At 39.1% G+C, this 25,612-nt stretch overlaps 1 protein-coding gene across 2 annotated transcripts in view; it reads left to right on the top strand.

Moving 5' to 3' along the window:
• ITGA1 (integrin subunit alpha 1) overlaps positions 1-25,612 on the top strand; it is a 175,360-nt gene that overhangs the window by 89,202 nt on the left and 60,546 nt on the right. For both annotated transcript variants that reach the window (XM_007457201.1, XM_007457202.1), the window contains 2 exons: positions 14,944-15,092; positions 19,077-19,227. In XM_007457201.1, the coding sequence (XP_007457263.1) occupies positions 14,944-15,092; positions 19,077-19,227 (300 nt within the window). The remainder of the gene's footprint in view (positions 1-14,943; positions 15,093-19,076; positions 19,228-25,612) is intronic.

Here is a 25,612-nt window from a genome sequence, read left to right as displayed (position 1 = left end):
GCCTGCGCGTCCGGAGCCTCTGCTCCGCAACGGGAGAGGCCACAACAGTGAGAGGCCCGCATACTGCAAAAAAAAAAAAAAAAAATTGGGATATAAATAGACACACACATCTATATACACATATATGTATGTGTGTGTATACCTATGTATACACACACATACATATATTACATTCATGCATATGTACATATACATACATGTATCTGTGTATATATATTTTATATTTTTGTATCTGTGTGTATATATATTTTTATACCTTTATGTTTATTTTAAATATATAACATAATTTTATTTTATAATATATATTTATATAACACATATTTAAAACATATATTATATATTTTATAATATATATATATATATATATATATCATACATTTTCCCAAAAGGATGGTAGTTGAAAATTGCAAATTAGAACTCAAACTTCAAAGTGAAATGTCATATGGCTGTATTCCAAGGTTGAATGGATCTCTTTAGAGAGCTAGGTGAGGGGTAATGTTGTGTATATCCCAGTGGACAATAGGGAACTTCTTGAAATCAGAGTAAAATTATTATAGGAAATTGCACTTTTCTTATAACCATATCACAAAATGTAAGTTTTCCTCGATGCAAGCTTCTTATCTGCAGTCATCTTCCCAAGTGGATTGCTGGAAGTTTGGAGAGGATATTATCCTTCTTGCCACAGGGCATCAGGTGGCCTGCATCCTTTAGAAGACCACTCAGAATGGTGACCTGCTCCTCCTTTTTGTACAATACGTGTTCCACATGGACCCCTTTATTTCCCTTCTGAGAACTTCTCTCCCTTCTTCCTTTCCTCTCTTCCCTTATCCTTTCTCTCCTTGGTCAATAAGATTTCATAGAGCCATAAAATTATAGCTGGAAGGGGTCTTAGAGGTCATTTAGCCCCAAATCTCAGTTGATGGAGGGGACCTGAGAAGCTAAGTGACTTGTGCAGGGTCTCTTGCTTGTTGATGGCAGATTTGAACACACAGCTCTCCAACTGCAGTGCAGCTGTCTTTCCTTTCTGAGACCTCTACTTCTAGAGAAGTTTCAGAGCAGGTGCCTCTGATGTCCCTAAACTGTGGTCTCTAGTCCTTTGTCCCTGTGCCTCCTCGGCCAGCCCCCTGGTTGGAAGCAGGCCTGGACTCTTGGTGCTCTGTTGCCTGCACTGACATACCTAAATTCAAACTGCTGATCACAGGTCTCCCCTCTCTCAACACGTTCCCCACAGTGAGTTTTCCTCCCTTCCACCTGTTTTATCCACCCCATTTTACCTCCTTATCCAATCCTTTCTTTCCAAAGCTAATGACAGTCTTGGAATATTTTAAAATGTGTTTTCTTTTATAGTCATCTGAATATTTGATTTTACTTTTAAATTTATCTATTACACTATAAAAATTAATGTTTTTGTAGCTATTTGTGGAAATTAGTGCAGCTGTGACATGTTTGAAGTTTCTCCACAGCTTCAGGAAGCAAACCTACAAGGCTGTTTTAGAGGAATAATCACTGCTTCAGTGGAGATCTATGCCCGTGGCTCAGTTTTGCAAAGAAATAGCTAACAATCAATTGCTTGTATACTCAACCCATTCTGCTGCAGTTTTGATGTTTCCATCTATGAGAACTATAATTAATTTTACATTTCAGTAGTGAGAGTCCCAATAGAGGAGCTATTCTGTCCAGCACCAGTGGAATTCCAGCCTTCCAGAGTGGCCTTCATGGAGTTTTATGTCTTTCTGGGAGGAAACAGTGGCTCTATTCAGAGGAATGGGGACGATCCCTGGGGTCTAGATGCTGCCAGTGAATGAGAGGGACACAAACTTACTCTGAGAAGAGTCAGGTCACATTTCCTTGGTTCCATGACCCCATTCCTCAAAGAGGAAGGTTTCAGAATGCAGCCCTGTGCACTGAGTCATTTGTAGCATCTGCAGAGGAGCTGCTTAAATTGCTGAGTTTTTATGTCACATTTTGCTTGTGTCATTCATTATGGAGCTTAGCCAGACTCATTCATTCATTTATTCACTTGTTTTTCCTGAGGATTTACTATGTACCAGGCTCTGTGTGAGGGCTTGGGTAATTGTGGAGAATAGACAGATGTGGCCACTGCCTTCATGGAGCCTCTTTAAAAAGCAGTGTTTCTCCAGATGTGGCTCGTGGAATTCCTGCTTCTGAATCCCAGAGGTACTTGGACTGTACCCCAGACTTTAAGAATCAGAATCTCTGAGGGTGGGGCTACAGAGCCTGCATTTTAAGTAAGCAACCCACATGATTCTTAAAAAGGTTAAATTTGAGAAACAGTGGATTAAATGCATTATTAAATTGATGTGTGTGGTGTGTGTGTCTGTGCTTTGCTGCACCGTCCAGATTACAGGGACCTCAAGACTGAAGCCTTTATATCTCTTTTTATCCTTGTCAGTGGCCAGCCCAGTGCTTTGCTGTGACATAGTGGCCCTTTAATGAGCACCTGTTGAATAAATGTGTGTATCATAATGAATGTATTTTTGTATTTTTCTCTGATAGGTGAACATTTAATGAGACATTTTCTATAACTGGCATTTTAGTATTCTTTTAAGTATATTATTTATATGTTAGGCTTTAGTGTTTATACTTTAGTAATTTCTAATCTTTTTCTGTGTTGGTTTAAGTTGTATTAATGACTAGTTTCATAAGTAACTCTCTAAACAAAAGGGATTGAAAAGGACATTTACTAAGCCATCACTTTTGCCAAACTGTATTTAATAGTGTTTTATGTACAGCACATTTAAATACCCTTTAAATTTGACCTTCCTTCAGTGGAGTCAGACAAGAAATTCATTCATAGAAATTTGGAAAGATACTTTCACTTCAAAGAAATGCATACTAAAATGTATGCTTTTCTTTCATGTGGTCTTACAGTAATTCTCTCGAAAAACATAGACAGTTTATTTTAACAATCATTTTTTTTCCTGATTTATTGATAACATAGTTTAAATAAGGTTTTTTTTTGTCTTTTGTTTTTGTTTGTTTTCAATTGAAGCACCCAATCCTGCCCTAAGATTGGCAGAATTAACTTCTGGAATTTTTCCTTCCCCTACTTAAATATAAAAATGAATTTCAAGAGATACTGCCCACAGAAGATGGAAAGTTACGAGCTAGATACAGGGCTCTTTAAACTCCTCACCCATATCAAGGATATAAAAGCATTAAGAATGAAGTTGACACATCATTAATCATTAGAGAAATGCAAATCAAAACTACAATGAGATATCATCTCACACCAGTCAGAATGGCCATCATCAAAAAATCTAGAAACAATAAATGCTGGAGAGGGTGTGGAGAAAAGGGAACACTCTTGCACTGCTGGTGGGAATGTGAATTGGTTCAGCCACTATGGAGAACAGTATGGAGGTTCCTTAAAAAACTACAAATAGAACTACCATATGACCCAGCAATCCCACTACTAGGTATATACCCTGAGGAAACCAGAATTCAGAAAGAGTCATGTACCAAAATGTTCATTGCAGCTCTATTTACAATAGCCCGGAGATGGAAACAACCTAAGTGCCCGTCGTCGGATGAATGGATAAAGAAGATGTGGCACATATATACAATGGAATATTACTCAGCCATAAAAAGAAACGAAATTGAGCTATTTGTAATGAGGTGGATAGACCTAGAGTCTGTCATACAGAGTGAAGTAAGTCAGAGAGAGAAGGGCAAATACCGTATTCTAACACATATATATGGAATCTAAGGAAAAAAAATATCATGAAGAACCTAGGGGCAAGAAGGGAATAAAGACACAGACCTACTGGAGAACAGACTTGAGGATATGGGGAGGGGGAAGGGTGAGCTGTGATAGGGCGAGAGAGAGACATGGACATATATATACTAACAAACGTAAGGTAGATAGCCAGTGGGAAGCAGCCGCATGGCACAGGGATACCGGCTCGGTTCTTTGTGGCTGCCTGGAGGGGTGGGATAGGGAGGGTGGGAGGGAGGGAGACAAAGAGGGAAGAGATATGGGAACATATGTATATGTATAACTGATTCACTCTGTTATAAAGCAGAAACTAACACACCATTGTAAAGCAATTATACTCCAATAAAGATGTTAAAAAAAAAAAAAAAAAGAATGAAGTTGACAGATTTGTGAAGTGGATTTCTCTGTAGAAAGAGCCTAGTGAGAAAGGCTTCAGTGAGATCATACAGTGAGATTGGTGTGTATCTATGAAAGTTGGGACATGCAATTGATGAGTGTCTGACACCTGCCTGAAATATCTAAAGGGCAAGATAGCTGTCTGGCTGCTGACGGGCGAGTTAAGGCAGTGGGATTGGCCTCACACCCAGAGTTGTCGGTACAAAGAATGTGTTTCCCATGGATCATTATGGAATCAAGTTAGCTCCTGTCCATAGAATTTCCTGGAAGTAAGTGGAGGCCTCTGCACAGAACAGCCGAAGCTATCCCTGATTCCTAGGGACCACAGTAGTGAGATGCATTCACTCAGGCAGGGATGCAGGTGAAGGGAGATCTCCAAAGAGCCCATCAGAAAGATAACACCTGTTAGCACCTATTCCATCTTAGGACAGCACCAGTCAAGTACGAATTTCTGTACCCTGTATTTATCTTCCCTCCCTCCATCGGTGGAGATGTCAGATATTATAGTCAGCAATCTGAGAGAAGAGGGGCAGAGAAACACAGAAACAGCCAGTCATGCCCCTTCCTCAACTACAGGCTTCTCACCTCCCATAAGCTTTAGTAGGGGGAGGAGAGAAGATTTAACTATAAATCAACTTTGATATTTTGTCTTATTGATTTTGTTTTAGTTTAGGTTGAACCAAATGAAATTGTTGCTATTTGATCCTTTTTTGACCTACAAATACAGCACTTTCATGTGGTACAACCTAAATTAAAATATAGAGCTATTTTTATTCAGACATTTTAAAACTAAAAGTAATAAAAGTCATAAGACATTTATCTTTCCATCCAGTGAGAGTAGAAGAATTTCACCCTAAATAAGTTTTAAAGGGATCATGGGCCAAAAAGAAAAAATTTACATTCTAATTATACCTCATGAGTTCTTGTTTGTTATATCAATATTAATTACAATTATTCACTTGATACAAAAGGTAAAGATCAAATATTATGGCCTACTCTGCAGTCACAGATTTTTCATTTAGTAATTGCAATTATTGGAAAGGAGTCTCAAAGATATGGAATGTTTCTGGAAGTAATTTTCACTTCCACAGCAAAAAAAAAAGGAAGGGGGAAGGAAGCAAGCAAGGAAGGAAGGAAAATAAATTTTAAAACTTTCATTAAAGTTTCCATATAACAATTAGTATACATTAGGAAAATGCAATGCAAGTGACAAAAACATTCACCCTAAATAGTTACTCAAAGTTTCTCCCATGTTTCTGTGTGGTTCCATTAACACTTTTTGCAAACAGTCAAGGAACTTTTGCAAACCAGTTTTTTACCCAAGACAGAGTAAAAGCTATAAAATTGTTTTGTAAAAAAACACCTATAAAAACAAACCTGAAACACTCTGAGCTTGCCATAAAAGATATGATGGTATAAACATTATGGAGGTCTTATTGATCCTCAATACCTAAACATAGCATTGCTTTTAATAGTAAATGAGAATGATATAAATATGCCATATACAAGTACATTACCCTAAATAAAAGCAGTAAATTGTGAGGCTTGATATAAAAGTGAAATATACTAATGGAACAATGTCTAGACTGTTCCTATCAAGAGTATAGCATAGTATTAAACCAGGCAAAATGAAAGAGGGAAATTAATTAAATTTTAGGAATATTATTTATCTTTCTTTTTATGACACGTTTTATGGCCATTTCCCTAGGAGCCTAAACTATGAGGCTCCTAATAGGTTAGGCTAATAGCCTAAACTATTCACTGTTTGGAGGTCTGAGAAGAAACCTGTCTGAGCTGTGCAGCCATATCCTTGTCAGTCAGGCTGTCGTTTCTGAAAGTGATGCTGTGAATGTGGTGAATCTTCTTGCTCACTAGCGTCCTGGTCTCCATTGTCCTCTACCTCCATTCATCACTCATCTGAGTTATTTTTCCCATGTAGAGTCTGGATCATGGAATTTCCCTGAATAAAAATCTCCTATCCTTGCCTGTGGAATAATACCCAAGCTCTCGAGTGACTTAGAAGATGTTCATCACCTAGTGGCTGTCATTCCACTGTCTCCTGCCTCCTTCACTTCTTGCCCTGTAGCCACTCCTACCCTGGCCTTCCCTGAACACGTTGCTCTATGCTCTTGTGATTCTCTCTGCCCGGAAGGCCTTTCTCCACCCCAGGCCCCATGTGCGAGGTAAACTTCTGAGACTCAGTTCAAGCATCACTTTCTCTGTCCTTTTCTGTGGTTATTCCCCCCACCCTTCCCAAGAAAAATCCCTTCCCCTCCATATTCCCACAGCATTTACACACCCTTCGTCCACTGCTCTCATTCCTCAGTGGCATCGCTTTTTGTTTCGTGAGTGCGTCTCTCCTGGTGGAATGTGAATTCCACAATGACAGCGTTGTGCCTTAATCCTTTTATTTATGGAATACAGTTCAGAGTTTCCTGCATTGCCTAGCACATAGGAGGCAACTCATTTATGTTGGAAAAATGTAATTTCTGGAATTTTTAATTTCTCCTTGTGTTAAAAATCATTATTGTACTGACCACCGTCTCTCACTCTGCTTCATGAAGTCATTGAGCTAGAAGGGACTTGTTTGTGGGGGACACCCCAGATTCCCCTTTACATTGTGTTTCAGGCTTTTCTTTGCAGGTGTTCAACACATCTAGCCCCATTCACCCCTGGTCCTGATTTCTCCCATAGTCTTCCCCATTTTAACATCTTCTAGCCTTACATTTTTGAGCATGGGTCAATTTCATTGCAGCATCTTCCATCAAGCAAGAGACCAGCTAAAGACATCCTTTTCTTAGGACCTACATCTTTTTTTTCCTAATAAATTTATTTATTTTATTTATTTATTTTTGGTCGCATTGGGTCTCTGTTGCTGCGCAGGGGCTTTCTCTAGTTGTGGTGAGCGGGGGCTACTCTGCATTGCGGTGCGCGGGCTTCTCATTGCTGTGGCTTCTATTGTTGTGGAGCATGGGCTCTAGGCGCGCGGGCTTCAATAGTTGTGGCACTCAGGCTCAGTAGTTGTGGTGCACGGGCTTAGTTGCTCCGCGGCATGTGGGATCTTCCCAGACCAGGGCTCAAACCCATGTCCCCTGCACTGGCAGGTGGATTCTTAACCACTGTGCCACCAGGGAAGCCCAGGACCTATGTCTTTAATTTACCGACTTTATTTGTGTTTCTGAGAAATCATTTCATCTACCTGTGAACCAGTCCTGTTCATTCCTCTCCATAGTGACAAAGGTTAAGCCAGGTTTCAGCTAACACAGGCTTGAATGGTTTGTGTTGACAGTTGATCTGGATTGCAGCCTGTATTACCACCACATTCATACTCTCACTTAATTGCAGTAGAAGCATGTTGTAGGGCAGGGCTTTTGCACCTTACTTTGGTAAAAGGAAACATAAAATGACCAGATGCAAAGTCTGAGCTCTTATCAGATTAAGCAATTGTGCATCCTACAGAAACACAGAAAGCTTTACTGTGCTTCCCTGTCATTACACCCCTAAAGAAGCTATTGATTGGATAATGTTAGTTGTTGAATGAAAACCCAGAAACTTAGCTCATTTTGGGCATTAAAATTTAGGCACTGGTGTTATAACTCTAACTTAAGAATACAAGGTAATCGTATAATTCTAAATGAGGAAATAATTCCATTCCTTCATGATTCTTTGACTCAGTATACTTGATAGCTATTTTAAACACTTCTCTTTTTTTTAAAACTCCCTTGTCATTCTGTTGGGACTTTAAGTTTTATGAGAAAAAATTAGTGATTTTTGTGATTTCTAACAGCATCATTCCTTCCATATTCCTCACACGCACCTTCCTCCTTGTTCTTTTCTACCCTCAAAAGAGAAAAAGCCATTTGGATAATTAATTCATTTTAATTTAGCAGATATTTATGAAGTATCTTGTTGGTCAAGTATTATGCTAGATGTGATAGCAATATAAATAACAGACTCTAATACTTTGTCCCTAATCCTGAAAATCTTCCACCTTAGAAATGAAGTAAAGTCTTGTATTTGGATAATTGCAATGCATGGCAGTGTGACATAAATATAACAAGGGTGAATAAAGCAGTACAATTAATTGATCTTTACGAGTAGATAACTCAATATTAGAATAAAGCAATGTTTTCCAAGCTATGTTGTTTGAGGTGTTGAATATGTTCCTTACAAAAAAATATTCTCTTAAATAAAAATAAAATACATCAGGTCTTCCAGTTCATGATTCACAATGCATGTTTTCATATTAAAGATTCCGGGAGCACTTTCAAAAGAATCCACTTATGAGTCAGAGTAGAGCAATGCAGGAGTGAGAGAAAGCCTTGCTCTTTTGCTCCATTTGAAATTTGTGGCATTTTTTTACTTAATATAAATAGCAGAGGGAGGCAGACAGACAGAGACAGAGAAACTGTTATACTTTGTATTAACAATTGCTTTCCAAGATTATTTGATCATGGACTCTTTTTAAAAAATCATACCTAGCAACTGAGAAAGTTAGTATTCCCTGGAAAAGGGGTAAGGGAATATTAGTTTGGGGCTTATCTGAAACATGATTGCAAATTTTATGTTTAAGTGGAAAGTTCTAAGTGTTACAAACCTCTTGTTCATGTAACAGAATCCTCAGCCAGTGTGTGCCTGGTTTATGCTATAATGTGAATCAGCTCTTACTTCTCTTTGGACTTAGGTTGTAATTACAACTACTTAATCAAGAAGTTCAAACTGCATCTCCCCAGGAGCTAAATGTGTCCCTTACAGTTGTCTCTGAAAAGTAACTTTTCTTTCTACTGTGGTTTATCCCCCCTTTATAAGAATCTACTGTTACTATCTTCATCTACTCTTTTACTGATGCCATAAGCTGCTCTACCCATTCTCCCTTAAAGAAAGCCCACATTTAACCCAGTTTCTCCTTTTAGCTGCCATCTCTGCCTACTTTTTTGCATTTAGCAAAAATGCCTAGAATCTTTCCATCTTTACTATTCCTCACCAGCTCTCTACTTAACTCCACCCTCTGGGTCTTGTACTATTCCAATGCAATTGGCCACTTCAAGTCAAATATGGTGGTTATTGATTGTTTATCTTTCCACAAATTCTGGAATGCTTTAAATGTCTTTAATGATCATCCTTGACAGATTTTCCAGGCTCAAGCCTGCTTTGCTTCCCCCCATTCTACTATCATACTCTGCTGTCTGTTGTTTACCTGGGTAGCTCGTTCAGAAATCTGGATCCTCCTTCCTCCATGAGGGCCTTACAAGTGAGACGATAAATGTGCTTGTGATTCTCTCTCCCCCTGTTTCCTCACCATGTGTGTTCATCACTTTTTATCTCATTATTTAATTCTCATACTTATTTGACTTGGTTGTAGATGCATGTATACCCATTATGCTAGTAACAAATCTGTTTCACCTGCCTTAAATTATAAACTAAGCTGGGACTGAAACTATTTCTCCTAAAGTGGGTCTCACCAGTACTCAGCAAAGCATTACATATGTTTTGTGATTTGAGCATTCTCCTGTGATGAAAATTAATAAATGGCACCCTTTTCTGGGGAAGACATAGCTGACCTTATTCTATCTGGTTCCTAAGGAAATAAGAACCCCTGTGTCAGCCGGAGACCTACACTGAATGTCATTTTCCTGAGATGTGAGTTCCCACTGCCCACTCTTCTAATTTCCCACACTTCTTTATATCTCTCTTTTTCTGTTTATCATTATTTCCCTACTATCTCAGTTTTCTACTTGCCTATGTGAAATGTTATAGTCATCTAGTAAGAATGTATGAGGGTCAACTGTGAGCAAAGCAAAACAGTGGTACAGGATAAGAGAATACCAGAAGCTATGATGTAGTCCGTACTCTTTACCCCTGCTTGCCCCTTCCTAACTTATAATGGAGTTGGGAGATAAAGCACGCATGCAAAAGTTGAGAAGAACGCAGGGCTCACAGGAGCAGCACAGACAAGTTTGCTTCACAGTTTGAAGAAGGGGAAGATCAGTATGGACGCTTGGCAACTAGGTGGACAAAGCTGCAGAGAAAGTGAAACTCGAATTGAATCTTACCGAATGGGTAGACTTAGCTTAGTTGGAGGGAAAAGGAAGGGCATTTGGGCTGGATAGAGTTCATCCTGAGGAGTCCTGAAGATGAGGATGAATAAAGAAGGTAGGGCCAGACTGTTGAGTGGCTGAAAGTCAGGAGGAAAAAACTGAATTTTAACCTATAGGCCTAGTATTTCAAGAAGCAGCTTGAAGCTTTATCTACTTTCTGTTTGAATTAGAAGTACAATTCTCTTTTAAAGTATATTTCAAAGTCCTTGATGTAGGCAATGAAGAGTTATTGGAGTTTTTGAACAAGGAAGACACATGATAAAAGCAGAATTTAAAGACAGTTAATCTACTAGTAATATGTAGAAGGATTTGAGGAAGTGGAAATGGAGGGAGGGAGATCAGCAGTGGAAAGACCCGTGACTGCCGTGGTCCAGGTTCGAGGCAATGATGCCTGGCCTGGGCTGGAGAAGGAATGAAGAAACATAGATAATAGCTGCCTTAGATCCAGTTCCCCAGAAGCAAACTCTGAGAGGAGGAGTCAAGTGATAGCAATTCATGAAGGGAGTGCTTCCAAAAGAAAATAGGAAGGGATTTTGGGGAACAAAACAGAGCAGCCACAGAGGACAAGAAAGCATGTGAGGGGCTTCCCTTGTGGCGCAGTGGTTGATGAGAGTCCACCTGCCGATGCAGGGGACATGGGTTCGTGCCCCGGTCCGGGAGGATCCCACATGCCTCGGAGCAGCTAAGCCTGTGAGCCATGGCCGCTGGGCCTGCGTGTCTGGAGACTGTGCTCCGCAATGGGAGAGGCTGCAACAGTGAGAGGCCTGCGTACCGCAAAAAAATTTTAAAAATAAAAAAGAAAGCATGTGAGTTCAGGTGAAGTCAAGGCCTCAGCCTGATCTGGAAGGGGCTCCAAGTTAAGTCAAGGGACTGGTTTTGCATTTTCCTGCACTCAGGCATTACCTATGGATCAGGGCAAGGGGTGAAGAGGGAGAAAAGTCCCAGGCACTTCTGACTCTTTGAACATTGGGGCAAAGCAGCTCTAGCAGTCCAAGGACAGTCATCTGGGGAAAGTCTCAGGTGGAGCTGTTAGAAGCAAAGTGTACAGAAAGGGTAAGGGAACAGGCAGTTATAAGTTCTCTTATATCCTAACATTTACAAAAAATAAGCTTATGAAAGTGAGATATGTTAAGTAGTAAGAGAGAGAGATGATAGAGAGATAGATAGAAGATATAAAGCACTGATTTCTGACGTACCAAGGTGTTACATCTTCTGCTGTTCCTGGTGTGAAGATAATTTTTCCAGATAATCCAATTCATAGTAATCAGTTCATAGTATGTTCTATGATATATGGAAAGTACGTTGTAAATGTTACATCACAAAGCAGCCTTATTTAGTTGGCATGACTTCCATCTCTTCTCATGTGAACTCCTCCCAGTGTATAAATGGATGCTATTTTTTTCCTGAGGAGTTAATAGCTTATCACTAGAATTTGATCGAAGGGAACAGTACACTCATTAGTAAAAAGTAGTAGGATTGTTGGGCAGTGCTATGTGCAACTGCATTTGGGATTCATGAGCAAAACTTTAAAGTGAGACCTGTCTACAAGATATGTGATTTTTGTCTAACAAAATTCAGTGTCATAGGATCATACACAGAGGAGGAGGTATTTGGACTTAACCAGAGTTGGAAGTTAGCCAAGTTAGTTAATGGAGGAAAAAAAGGTTAAAGTAGTTAAATGTTTGCAAGTAAATGATTATGGTGACGGATCATGGAATCTAGGCTAGGTACAAAAAAAAAAAGATAAGATCTGTGAATTAATTAGACATCTTAATGTGGTCAAGGAATTGATGAATTGGATATACTAGGTAAATGAGCTGAAGTTAATGGTCAGAGAGAAGAACACTTGACATTCATATTGAGGTGCTGCAATTTTTCCAGATGACAAGGTGAAGGCTAAGACCTTGGAAGTGGATGACATAGGCAAACTAGAGGAAAATATTACTAAAGCCAAGGAAGTCAAAGAAATGAGAGACTAGGGTGTTCAATAGATTCATCCAGGTAGTAAAATGTCCAAGAATAATGACAGCAGTGACAGTTTTCAAAGTTCTTTAGTCTCCTGCTTAATCAAATCTAAGCAAAGAGAAATAAAAACAAAACCAACTCTGTAAGACACCCTGAATGGATGAGCAATTAACTTTTACAGCAGCATTTATTCACCTTGGTACCATAAATTAGGTATAATGATTATCTAAGTAACAAAATGATTTTACTTTTATTTACCCTGAGCATTTATATACACAAAGACAATGTCAAACCTACATGGTTTCCCTTAATAATTATTCAGTGTCTCCCTGGATAACTAATTAAAAGCTGTTAGGGTCATTGGAAAAAGAATTTTAAATCTATTCAGAGAGTAACAGATAACTGTACATAACATTTAATTGTCCAGGAAATAACCTGAATTGGAGTTATGGGAGACTAATAATTGTCTTTTTCCAATTATAACAGCACATGGTCTTGGAACAGATGGTGACAGATATTAGGTGAAAGATACAGTCAAAGAGCAAACCTAACCTGGACATGGATTGAGCAGATTTTGTGTTTATTCAGCTTACGGTGTACCTTCTCTTATACTCGTATATGTTCTCTAATTATTTCTTATTTATCTTATATCTGATTCATCAATTCTAAGGAAGGATTCGTATATTCTATTTCTTTTAAAAAAAAATATGATCTATTTACTTGTTTGTTTGTCTGTTTTATCGTATTTTCTAATGTATCTCAGTTGGCTAGCTAACTACCTGAACTCATTGAGTGGCCATGAAGTGGCAGCAGCATTTAGCAAAAGCTGAGGTGATTAGAAAATGAGGGGAAGTCAGCTATATGTCAATTTTTTTTAAAAAAGAAAAAATTTTTAATTTGAAAATAAAAGAGGAGACTTAAGTGGGAACATAATTCTATGTGCTGTAACAAGTGAGTTTACACCTATAAAGATTTAACACAAGCACCTAAAAAACAAAATATGACTAGAAAAAAAAAAAGAAAGAAAATGAGGGGATTTGGGTGAGGTAAGTTTTTACTGAGACAAAATAGAGAGGTGAAGGATACACATCCTAGACTAGGCCTACTTCTGCCCCTTTCATTATGGAAAGTGAGGTTTTTTTTAACTCAGCGTCTTCATTTATAAAATGTGACACTAATTTCTGTTACTATAATTTGAATAAGTTAGGAAAGAAAGCTAAAAAAAGCAGTAAAAATATAGGATAGTATTCAGGCATGGTGGCATAATTGCTCCAGGTTGTCTAGAATACGCCAGAAGGTAGCGCAGAGACGATAAAGATTATGTTTAATTGGGAGTTCTCTTATTTGTTTCTGCAAGTGCCAGGGTATGCTTTTGGTTTCCAAAAGGACCAAGCTGGAGAAATGTATCTATAAATCAGACAAATAATTAAGCCTAAAGATTTCTGACAACAGTGACATCAAGGGAGGTACAAGGTAGATGCTGATCATTTTTGCCGTTTGGAAATAGGATCAGACTTGGAAATAGGACTGGCTGAACAATGGGCAAACTAGACAACTGCCTGGAAAGAAAGCAGCCCTTTCTAAAATTACTTCCCCTACCTAAGAAACGAAGTGCCTAGAACTCCTACATTAAAAAGACATTCCTTTGGGTAAAGAATTCTCTGAGTCCCTAATTTTGGGGTAGGAAGGTTAAACAAAAAGTAACTTCAGGCACAATTCTTGATATAGATTAGTTTATTGGTTCACACAAACCTTCAGAGGAGGGTGTAGAAAAAGGATAAGGAAAATGGGCAAGGGGTGGGAGAGGGTATGGAGCAATGGAAATCGAAGCAGTGGCACTTAACCTTCTAAGTCATTTTACTTCATGATGGCTCTGCAGTTAGCTGCCTGCATTATCCAACCTGTAGGAAACAAAGAATGAAAGGGGAATGGCAGTAAGAGGGGGAAGACAGAAAACAAGAAAAGAGAGGGAAGGGCTGATTTAGGAGATATGATGCTACAGCTGAGCTACATAAAACAAGAAGCACATGTGTGTCTTTGCCAGATACATCCCCTGCTTATTCTTCCAACTTCATCTTGCCCCACTCTCCCCTCCTAGCTTGGTCCAGACTCACTGACTTTCTTTCTGTTCTTAGAGCACCTACCACTTTCCCAACTCAGCTTCTTCACTTACACAGTTCCCTTTGTGTGGACCCCATCCTCCCTCTCAGCCACCATCTGAACAGGTCTCCACCCTTCTAGCACATGTCTTTTAAGTCTCAAATATCACTTCTGAAAGGCCTTCCCTGAGCCTTCACTTTAAATTAGGCTCCTAGGTTATACTTGCCAATAATAGCTTTTCTGTTACAGCCCTTTTCACAGTTTGCAATTGAACCTGTATTTAAATGATTCTTGTGTTTAATCTCTCTCTCCCTCTAGTTTAGAAGCTCCATGAAGGCAGAGGCCATGTCAGTTTCATGTTCTACCCCCTCCCCAAGCTTACCAGAGTCATTCAGTAAACGCTGTTGAAGAGATAAGCCAGTCCTTTGAGAGGTTTAATAACAACACTTTCATTTGTGTTCTTTGGCGTCCACAAATGGCAGTGATCATTACTGTCAAAGTAGAAACATTTGTGTACTGATAGAGTTTTAAACTCATCTGAAAGACTAATATGTATTATTACGTCTGATGCATATGTTTAAACGCAAAAAAGTTGAAACAGGGAAGTCTGCTAGATGGATAACTCACAGTGGCTTGGTATTTCAGGTTGGAATTGTACAGTATGGAGAAAATGTAACCCATGAGTTCAACCTCAATAAGTACTCGTCAACGGAAGAGGTGCTTGTTGCAGCAAATAAAATAGTCCAGAGAGGTGGCCGCCAGACGATGACAGCCCTTGGAATAGACACAGCAAGGTACATGGATAACAAAATAAGCCAAAGTAAAAGACTGTGCAAAAATTACTGCTTATGATCTAGCCCTTTGGAGTATTAATTGAACAGTTGCCTTAGCAATATTTAAAGCCATTTTGTTGAAAAGAGATTCAACTGTTTAACTAATAGTTATAGGATCAAATTTTTCTATATTACAATCTCATCACTCTTCTTATCTTTCCTCTTATTCCAAGGCTTTGATTGATGGAGAATCAGTCCAAAAAATCGCTGTAGTCTACAGCATCACATTCTTGGGTACTAAGACATAATATTAGATAATATCTTTTCCTTTTATTCTTTGTTTTCAGCTTCTAGGAATCTCAATCTAAAAAAATGGGTTAATATCAGTCCACTTCTGCTCAATATATATCTATACCCTAATATGTCTATAATTTTACAGCATTTTACAGATTTAAATTTTACGGATTTAGGGTTATTGAAGCTCTCAAATAAGAGTTTTTAAGAGGGCAAATTAAATGTTGTCTTATTTAAAATCATTTTCAGTGAAAAGATTGAAAAGAAGTGGAGGGACTTCCCTGGTGGTCCAATGGTTGGAACTTTGTCTTCCAATGCAGGGGGTGCAGGTTCCCACATGCCTCACAGCCAAAAAAGAACCAAAGCATAAAACAGAAGCAGTATTGTAGGAAGTTCAATGAAGACTTTACAAATGGTCCACATCAAAAAAAAAAAATCTTAAAAAAAAAAAAGTGGAAAGGATTTCATGATTCGTGTTCTCTCTCTTTCTTCCTTACTTTCTCCAAATTCCCTCTAATTCACATCCCTCCCTTCCTCCCTTCTGCAGTTTCCTTCATGGAGCACACATAACCCACCCTGTGGTTGAATTTCATTCTATAAGAACCTATAGAACTGTCCTTTTCTTACAATGTTCAGCTCCTCTTCTCTGTATTTTTTCTGATCTCACTCAGCTCTTATCTTTTGCTGTTTCTCCCCTTAATCTTCATGATAGCTTCTGAAAAAACTAAACAATACCAAAATCACAGGAAATCTAATGGTCAGTTTGACTAATGTTAAGGATCCTTCTCTTAAGTGCCTTGAACTTCTGGACACTCAACTGATTCCATGGCCTCACTTCACCTGCCTGCTAAGATCAGTGTTTTAAGGGGGCTGAAACAGTTAATATGGATACTCCAAAGAATGGGTTGGATTTCCAAAAATTTAAAATTTCATGTGCAGCTTTAGACTCATAAATGTTAGAAAAGCATGTGGTTCTAGTTATATGGGGCCCATGAGAAAAATAACCACAAACAGATGGGGTAATTTTACATTTACCTGCCCGTAGATCACCAATTTGCATGCACAAAAGTGCACATGTTTAGGTGTGCTGAGTGTGCATTCTTAAATAATTGACTAAATATGACCGCACATTCGAAGTAAATCAGAGTGTTCTTTGAAGGCTCTGAGCTTGTAGGGAACTTTGTTTTCCAAAGGCAACCGCTTAAGATGAATATTCATTTTTGAAAAGTAACTGAAGAAATATTCTGGCTGCTTTTGCTCCTGCATAAATACCGCTCTAAACACCATGTCCCTATATGGTTTTTGCCTATGTGTTTCAGAGGGTCTAGCTGTAGGACACAGAGTTTATTGAGTTTTGTATATAAATAAGACTACATAATGATATTACTAAGTACTCTCCATTTTTTTTTTTTTTTTTTTTTGCGGTACGCGGGCCTCTCACTGTTGCGGCCTCTCCCGTTGCGGGGCACAGGCTCCGGACGCTCAGGCTCAGCGGCCATGGCTCACGGGCCTAGCCGCCCCGCGGCATGTGGGACCCTCCCGGACCGGGGTACGAACCCATGTCCCCTGCATCGGCAGGCGGACTCCCAACCACTGCGCCACCAGGGAAGCCCTAAGTACTCTTCTTATATCAGTTTTTCATGTTTAAGTTTACGTTTGATTGCTATTTATTCCTTTCAGGCAGGACCAGTTGCAAATAATATTTCTCAATTTTTAGAATCCTTTACCTCCATTTTCAGTGTCTCCCAGTTCAAAATATTTTTGTGTCCCCTTATCCCTATCCGAAATTTTCTTTCTTTTCATTGCTTCACAGTGTTTAATCCTAAGGCCTGGATTCTCCTGTCCCAAAGAAAGGGATTCTCCTGGGATATGTTGATGTTTAAAAATATGCAGGGAAGTCAATGCTTATTTTAAAGAAAGAATACTGGATGGTGGTAATTGGGGGTCAAGGGCAATTTGCTGAAGATATTTGAGACAGAAAGGGTATACTTAAGAGCTCTGCCATAGAAATCCAGCTGTGGTTTCAGAGCTACCATATTTTCTTTAAGGAAGGTCATTTAATCATCTCCTTCAGCTGATGTTCATTTAGTTATGACCTTGATCTTCAAGAGAATTAGGAAGTTTTGGTGATCCTCTAAGGAATTAAAACTGTAAAAAGGATTAAATCTTACCATATCCATGTCCAAACTTCATTTAAAGACTAGCCTTTAACATCTATTTTTCACCTTTGTCTGTACATAGAAAGAACTCAGAGAATCTGTGTAGTGTAGAGGGCAGAGACACACAGTTTGCCAGTGATCAATATATTTTTTTTAAATAGTTTCTTTTTCTCTTTTGAAAATTTTGGGAAAATTTGAAAATGTAAAAAACAGTACAACAAAATCTTATGTACACATCAAACAGAATCAACAGTTGTTAACATCTTGTCATATTTGCTGTTAGTCCTTTTAAAGGAAAAATAAACACAGATAAAATCGCTTTGCTCACATCACAAGGATCCTCTCTCCCTGCTCACAAAATACCCACTACTGTGCATTTACTATATATCTACAGTAGAGCTAATGTGTACTGTGGCAAACTGTTGGAAGGTGAAAGACAGGTGTTTCTTCAGTATATCTAAACTGCAGCTGTTTGTCCTTATGACCAAAGTAAAATATTTAAAAGGACTATTCAGCACAATGATTGCTGCATTTTACACCAAAATCTAAAAAATATTATTATGAAATCCATTCACTGTTTCAGTCCTAAGTAAAATGTACTCTTCTTTTCCAAGGCTCCAGAGGGGAAAGTAGTTGAGTAAAAGAAAGTAATGGAGGAGGGAAAGTGTGCCTGAGTGTGTGTGTGTGTGTGTGTGTGTGTGTGTGTGTGTGTGTGTATGCAGAAGGTACAAAACAAACAAAAATTGTCAGTTTCCCATATCTTCCATCTCTTTCCATAAATGCTTGTTTAATTAAATCAAAATTCCTTTCTTTGAAGTTAGGTTATAGCATTTTTCCTTTCTCTCCATGCCACCTCCTCCCACCTCACCCCCAGCAGCTTGTGTCCTAAAACCTAGTTCAGACTTTCATAGCTATGCCAAACCCTCCTTGCCCCACAGAAGCCTACTCTGTCACTGACTCAGACCACTGCCATCTGCAGTCTTTAATTCCTATGTCTGAATTTTTACCTCACATCCAAGTGCACCCTCAAGCACTCACGGCCATACAAATACTCTGTTTTCTCCCATGCCCCCTCCATAGCTTACAGGATGACCAAGCTGTTCTGTGAATGTCAGAGTAGGTGGGGGGAGTGAGGACTAAAGCAAAAGCTCTGCCAAAAGCAGAAAGAAAGAGGCCTGTCAAGCAAGAAAAGGAGTGTTTACAGAAAAAGGATTGACTGGGAAAGTATTTAAAATCTGACCTTCTCTAAATCTGCTGTATGCTTGTCACACTCTCCCTTTGAAGTTTCCAAAGAATGAAAGACTGCTGCCTTTTGTTAATGGGATCTATGGTGACTGGCAAAATGGTAACCTCTCCATCATCTGGAATAAATCTTAAACTATTACAAACAATGAGCATCATGCCTCCCAGCTTGAACAATGGGCAACAATGTTGATCTTGGAGGGAAAGCCCTGGGCTACCTGGAGTTGGCAGTGTTTTCATTTTGTTTATCACTTTGCCTAACCTTGGGCTGGTGTTTTATTTGCTGCTCTTTTGTCTGTGATTATTTCAGGAAAGAGGCTTTCACTGAAGCCCGGGGTGCCCGAAGAGGGGTTAAAAAAGTCATGGTAATTGTGACTGATGGAGAGTCCCATGACAACCACCAACTGAAAAAGGTCATCCAGGACTGTGACGATGAAAGCATTCAGCGGTTTTCCATAGCTGTAAGTACAGGGCTAGAGATGGCTTTCAGGCTGTGGTGTGAAGAGAAAAGCTGTGTGCATATCATGGTTATTTTATGAGAGTTACACAAACAAGGTTGAAAAACAGAAACTTCTCCATTTGGAAGTAAACTCTATGGGGGCAGGATTGGGTCTTGCCCCTTTTGTGTCTTCAGCACCCGACACAGTGCCAGGCAAATGGAGACTCAGCAAACAATCACTACAAGAAAGGAAGGAAGAAAATAAGGAAAGATAAAAGGAGGAAGAAGGGAGAAAATACATAAGAAGAAGGAAGGAAGGGTGAGAGAGAGAAAGGGACAGAAATAGGGAGGGGAAAAGAGGAAGGGGAAGGGGGAAAAGATGGAGGGATGGAGGGAGGAAGCCATATGCCTTCAGCCTAGGGGAAGGGGAGTTTCTTAAAGTGATTTTTTAAATAAGTCAGAGAACAAAAGATTTCAGAACTCTAAAAGTTCAACCAAAATTGTTTTTCAACAAAATCCCTTTTATTTATAGTAACAAGAGATATTACCCACAATTGTTTTTCAGCATTTAATCAGTGATATTTCCTTTTTCCCTGTCAAAAGTGTGATCAGTGAAAGACACTCCACCCAACAGTAGGTAAGGAAGAAAAATAGATTCATCCCTGATGAAGTCCCAGAACACACAATTGATTCACTTCTTCACTGTGCTTCTTATTTTATAACCAAGATAGCTAGGTTGTAAACGGTTGCAACATTTTCTTTCTCATTTGGGGTACAAGATGTAAAAAAAAAAAAAAAATTAAAAAGTCTCATTATTTTTCTTTCCCTTTGTTGTTACTTCGGCAAGTTATTTTTGCCAACTGTTATTCAGTCGATTTTTACCTCTCCTGTTACTATAGCTATTTTGATCTTTTCGGTGGTTGAGAATAATTCCATATGGCTCAGCCTTGACTCAGAGGTACTGTCCACAATTAGAGTCTATGCTTGGTCTCTTTAGTATGCAAAGCCAGCGCATGCCCAGTTTGTCCCACACAACTGGGTACTAGAGGTGCCATCATTTGTTCACCTTCTTCCCAGAGGATATAGTCTAGCATTCCAGGTACCATAGATGCAGGCCATGAGCTGAATTAACCATCAGCAGCATTAACAACGTTCGGGAAACTTCAGTGGAAAGAAAGTATCTATCAATGGATTGCTTCTTAATTTTAAGTGAATCTTATATCACTTTTGTATTGTATCTGGCTACATAATCAGTATCTCTTGCTCTTAAATCTCTGTTTCCCTTTGTTGTATCCCTGGTTGATCATTCATACTTTGCCTCTTATCTGGTCAAAAAGAGGTCTCATGATTGCATTAATCTTCCTGGAGAACCATAAACTCATGAGTTCCTTTCCCATTTTAATCAGTGAGATAGCATCAACTTGATCTTTGAAATGGTATAAACAAAGTATAGGAAACTTTCACTTTAGCAATAATTTTTTATTTTCCTAATCCATATTTTTTCCTCAGTGAACCTTACATTTTTTTTTTAGTTTGTGCCAAACTAGGAAATAAGCCATTTATTTTACTTTCTCTCTTTGTTTATTCACACAGAAAGGTTTCAGACATTTCTCCACATCTATTCATGATGCATGAGATCAAATGTTCATGGGGGTCTGTGGCCCTATTATTTCCTGGACTGTTCCTCCTACTCCACCTTTTTTTTTTTTTTTTTTTTGGGCCCCGGACGCACAGGCTCAGAGGCGATGGCTCACGGGCCTAGCCACTCCGCGGCATGTGGGATCTTCCCGGACCGGGGCACGAACCCGTGTCCCCTGCATCAGCAGGCGGACTCTCAACCACTGCGCCACCAGGGAAGCCCCTCCATCTTTTTTTTCCCTCACCATTTGATCCTGAACACCAGAGACATATGTTTTGGGGGGAGACAACACTCAAAAAAGGTTGATTACGGAAAGTGTAAGCACTCTGTAATAAAACTGCACACATTTCCTGTGAAACATCCAGATTTGGTGAGGGTGCTAAGCTGGTTGAAGACCCTGTTACATGGTCTCTATTCTGTCACTTGAGGATATTAGACATTGCTAGCAGGAGACTGTTTTTTTGTTTGTTTTTTCTGTTTTTTGTTTTGGTTTGGTTTTTAAGTTTTCTTCTTTTTTTTTTCTTTTTACAAATTTATTTATTTATTTTTGGCTGCGTTGGGTCTTCATTGCTGCACGTGGGTTTCTCATTGCCATGGCTTCTCTTGTTGCGGATCACGGGCTCCAGCTACCAGACCCTTGGGTGAAGGATCAAAATACATTTCTCCCTGTTTTCATTTTCATTCTGTGATGCAAAATAGTTCAAACTGGATGCAAGTCATAGTAATTCAAGGGAATTCTTTTCTCTTATAGTTTCTTCTAAATATATGCTCCCGTATTACATTTACACATTTTACTTTTATTAAGTGTGTCACTTGGGCATCTTCCCCATTGAACTTTACCCATTTGTCTCTGTCCTGTGACATAGAGCACTAAATATCTGACAACTTTTACATCACAGTTAAGAACCTAAATTATGCATAGTCCAGGAGTCTTTACAATTTTTGTGTATTTTCAACAACATCAACTTGTAAGTGAAATGGAAGTTAACATGTCAATTCAATAGTGAATCTAGAATGTGGTAAATAGGAACCAAGGAGGAAAAATAGTGACTTTTCAGCCCAGGATGTCTTATATATAACTTACAGAATAAATTAGGTAAATCAATGGGGACTCAGAAGGCTTCACACCATACAGAATTGGTATAAATCTAAAAGAAATCCATGCATAGCAAAACTGCTGACGAAAGAGGAGTCTGCCAGTGTGTCCAGAGGAGAAGACCAAGCAGAGAGTGAGGTGTTGAGCAAGGCCCCAGTGATCCTGAAACCCACACCATGGATGGAATGGAGGCTCCAGAGCTCGGAGACTGCCTTTTCCATCCTTAGTCTAGGGCATGTGCATCCAGCTATGGTGAGATACCCAACTATAGGAAGAGCATCTTAATTGTTTTTAAATGAGAGAGGATTTGTTCAATGTAATAAGAGCAAGTGGCCCTTGGGTTTTCCCTCTCTATTTGGACAATTCTCTACTACCATTCCGTTAATTCTCTTACCCCTCAAGCAGCTAAAGTGGGAAAAGCACTAGTGGCCTCTGTTCAAATATAAACCACTTCTGATGTTTCGCATTTGCTTTTCAGCCAGATAAACAAGAGCTAAGTTTTTGTGTTCTGGTTCGATTTGTAAGCTGCTGGTATAGATCTTCCTACATAAATCTGGACGTAGTAGTTGAGAGTAATTTCAAAAATCAAAAAAGCTCCCCAAGCAGTGTGCCAATTGTCTTAGAGCCACCTGTAGTTTTCCTAAATAGTGCACTTTCTTCAAAACAGCTCAAAGTTAGTCACATACAGTGAGGCATTTTACCTCAGAACGTTTTACAGATGTAGGAGCTACGAAACTGACAAGGGCACTGGAGTGACTCCGCTGTGGTCCTGGAGCTTAGGAGGGGGCTCAGATGCTGCAGTACTTCCTCTGGGCTCACCCAGCAAGGGGAAGGAGCCAGGAATAAATCCCCCACCCCCTTCTCACTAGGAAGGAAAATTTGAGGACCAATGCACTTGCTGCTTGACTACTTGGTGCCCAGCTCCTTTTGTCACATTAACATTTAGCGTATATTACAGTGATTCACTTGTTGATCTTAAACCATTATGCATTTTATGATACAAATAAACATGTTGTAGGTTATAAATAACAACATGAAAACAATAATTTTAGTTATTGTCTTTCTGCAAGTGAAAATCTGTACCCATCTTAATAAAAATGTCAGTTTTTAAATCTACCATTCTAAATCTAACATTAAAAAATACGTGTAGGGCTTCCCTGGTGGCACAGTGGTTGAGAGTCCGCCTGCCGATGCAGGGGACGCAGGTTTGTGCCCCGGTCCGGGAAGATCCCACATGCCGCGGAGCGGTTGGCCCCGTGAGCCATGGCCGCTGAGCCTGCACGTCCGGAGCCTGTTCTCCGCAACGGGAGAGGCCACAGCAGTGAGAGGCCCGCGTACCGCAAAAAAACAAAACAAAACAAAACAAAACAATAGAAATGTCCTATCTACACATCGGGTTGGGTTTTTTTAAATTTTTTGCATTTTTAATTTACATATTATTTTTATTATTTATTTATTTATTTAACTTCTTTTTGGCTGTGTTGTGTCTTCATTGCTGCACTTGGGCTTTCTTTAGTTGTGGCGAGCAGGGGCTACTCTTCATTGCGGTGCACGGGCTTCTCATTACACTGGCTTCTCTTGTTGCAGAGCATGGGCTCTAGGCACGCAGGCTTCAGTAATTGTGGTTCGCGGGCTTTAGAGTGCAGGCTCAGTAGTTGTGGCACTCAGGCTTAGTTTCTCTGCGGCATTTGAGATCTTCCCAGACCAGGGCTCGAACCTGTGTCCCCTGAATTGGCAGGCGGATTCTTAACCACTGTGCCACCAGGGAAGCCCTACATATTATTTTAAAAAGATTTTTTTCATTTACTTTAACTTGAACATTTTCATATTTATATACATTTCTAAATATTAAGAAGTATTTACATTAACAACTAAATTTTTCAGAAGAAGAATTGCAGCATAAAAAAAAATTAGGGCTTCCCTGGTGGCGCAGTGGTTCAGAGTCCGCCTGCCGTATGCACGGGACGCGGGTTTGTGCCCCGGTCCGGGAGGATCCTGCGTGCTGCGGAGCGGCTGGGCCCGTGAGCCATGACCGCTGAGCCTGCACGTCCGGAGCCTGTGCTCCACAACGGGAGAGGCCACAGCGGTGAGAGGCCCACATACTGCAAAAAAAAAAAAAAAAAAAAAAAAAAATTAGTTGGACTTCATCAAAATTAAAAACTTCTACTCTTCAAATGACCCTGTAACAAAAGGAAAAGCCACTATATAGACTGGGAGAAAATATTTACAAAACACATAAAGGATATGTATCCAGAATATTGAGTTGGCCAAAAAGTTCATTCAGTTAGTGAATACATTGTTCAATAAAATTTTTGGTGAAAATTAAAAATTTGTCTTTTATTTTTACTTAAAACCGAACAAACTTTATGGCCAACCCAATATATACAAAATCTCACAACTAAATAACAGGAAAACAAACAATCCATTTTCTTAAAAATTGGCAAAAGATCTGAACAGACACCACACCAAAAGAGGAAATACTATGGCAAATAAGCAGGTCTCAATACCATTAGTCATTAAGGAAATGTAAATTAAATGAGATACCACTACACACCAATAGAATTGCTAAAACTGAAAAAAATTGCAAAAAGAAAAAAACCGATAAAACCAAGTGCTGTCAAGGATGCAAAGCAACTGGGTCTCTCACACATCACTGGTCGGAAAGGTAAAATGGCAAAATGGAACAGTTATTCTGATAAACATTTTGGCAGTTTCTTATTCAGTTAAACATACACTTACTATAGAACCCAGCACTCTCATTCCTAGGTCTTTACTCAAGAAAAAATAAAACATAAACCTAAGTGCAAAAACTTACAGCAGCTTTATTCATAATCACTTGAAACTGAAAACAATCCAAATGTCCTCAACAAATGAATTGTGCTTCTATATAGTAGAGTCCTACTCAACAATAAAAAAGACTGAATTACTGATACATGTGACAGCACGGATAACTCGAAAGCATTATGCAAAGTGAAAGAAGCCAGACACAAAAGACGACGTGCTATTTGATTCCTTAAATTTAATGTTCTAGAAAAAGCAAAGCTATAAGGACAGAAAGTAGATCAGTGTTTGCAAGGAGTTAGAGGGAAGAGAAGACTGACTACAAAGGGGCAAGAGGGAACTCTTTGGGGTCATGGAAATAGTCTAATCTCGATGTGTTAGTAACACAACTGTGTAGGTTTGTCAAAATACAGAGAATTGTACATCTAAAGAGGGTGAATTTTATTGTATATAAATTATATCTCAATAAACCTTACTTTAAAAAATTTAAAACTAAATGTTTGAGAAAACCCGCTAGAAAATCTAAATAATTATGGTTAACTATAGTAGATAATTCCTGCCTCTCTCTCTTCTCTATTTAAAAGAATGCCCCTGTCTTGAGCATTTTGTTTCAGACAGGAATGTCCCAATTGTTTATTTTCTAAATTGCCAAGTTAGATTACTACTTAGTCCAACATCTGTTTAAAAAATATACGTGTCTGACTTCCCCTTAGTAAGAGTTTCAGGAAGTACTGCCTATTTGAGATCAAGCAATTCACTGGCTAATTGCTTTTGCCAGCAAATGGTGATGTCACTGACTGGAATGATATCAGAAACACTCAGAAACTGTAACATTACTTTTGAACTCTCAGACTTTAAAGATACAGCTGTTGATAAACAGGGACACAGGAA

Source organism: Lipotes vexillifer, unplaced genomic scaffold (genome assembly GCF_000442215.2).
Source record: "Lipotes vexillifer unplaced genomic scaffold, Lipotes_vexillifer_v1.1 scaffold208, whole genome shotgun sequence".
Taxonomy (NCBI): Eukaryota; Metazoa; Chordata; class Mammalia; order Artiodactyla; family Lipotidae; genus Lipotes; species Lipotes vexillifer.
This window is presented reverse-complemented; position numbering and strand designations above follow the sequence as displayed.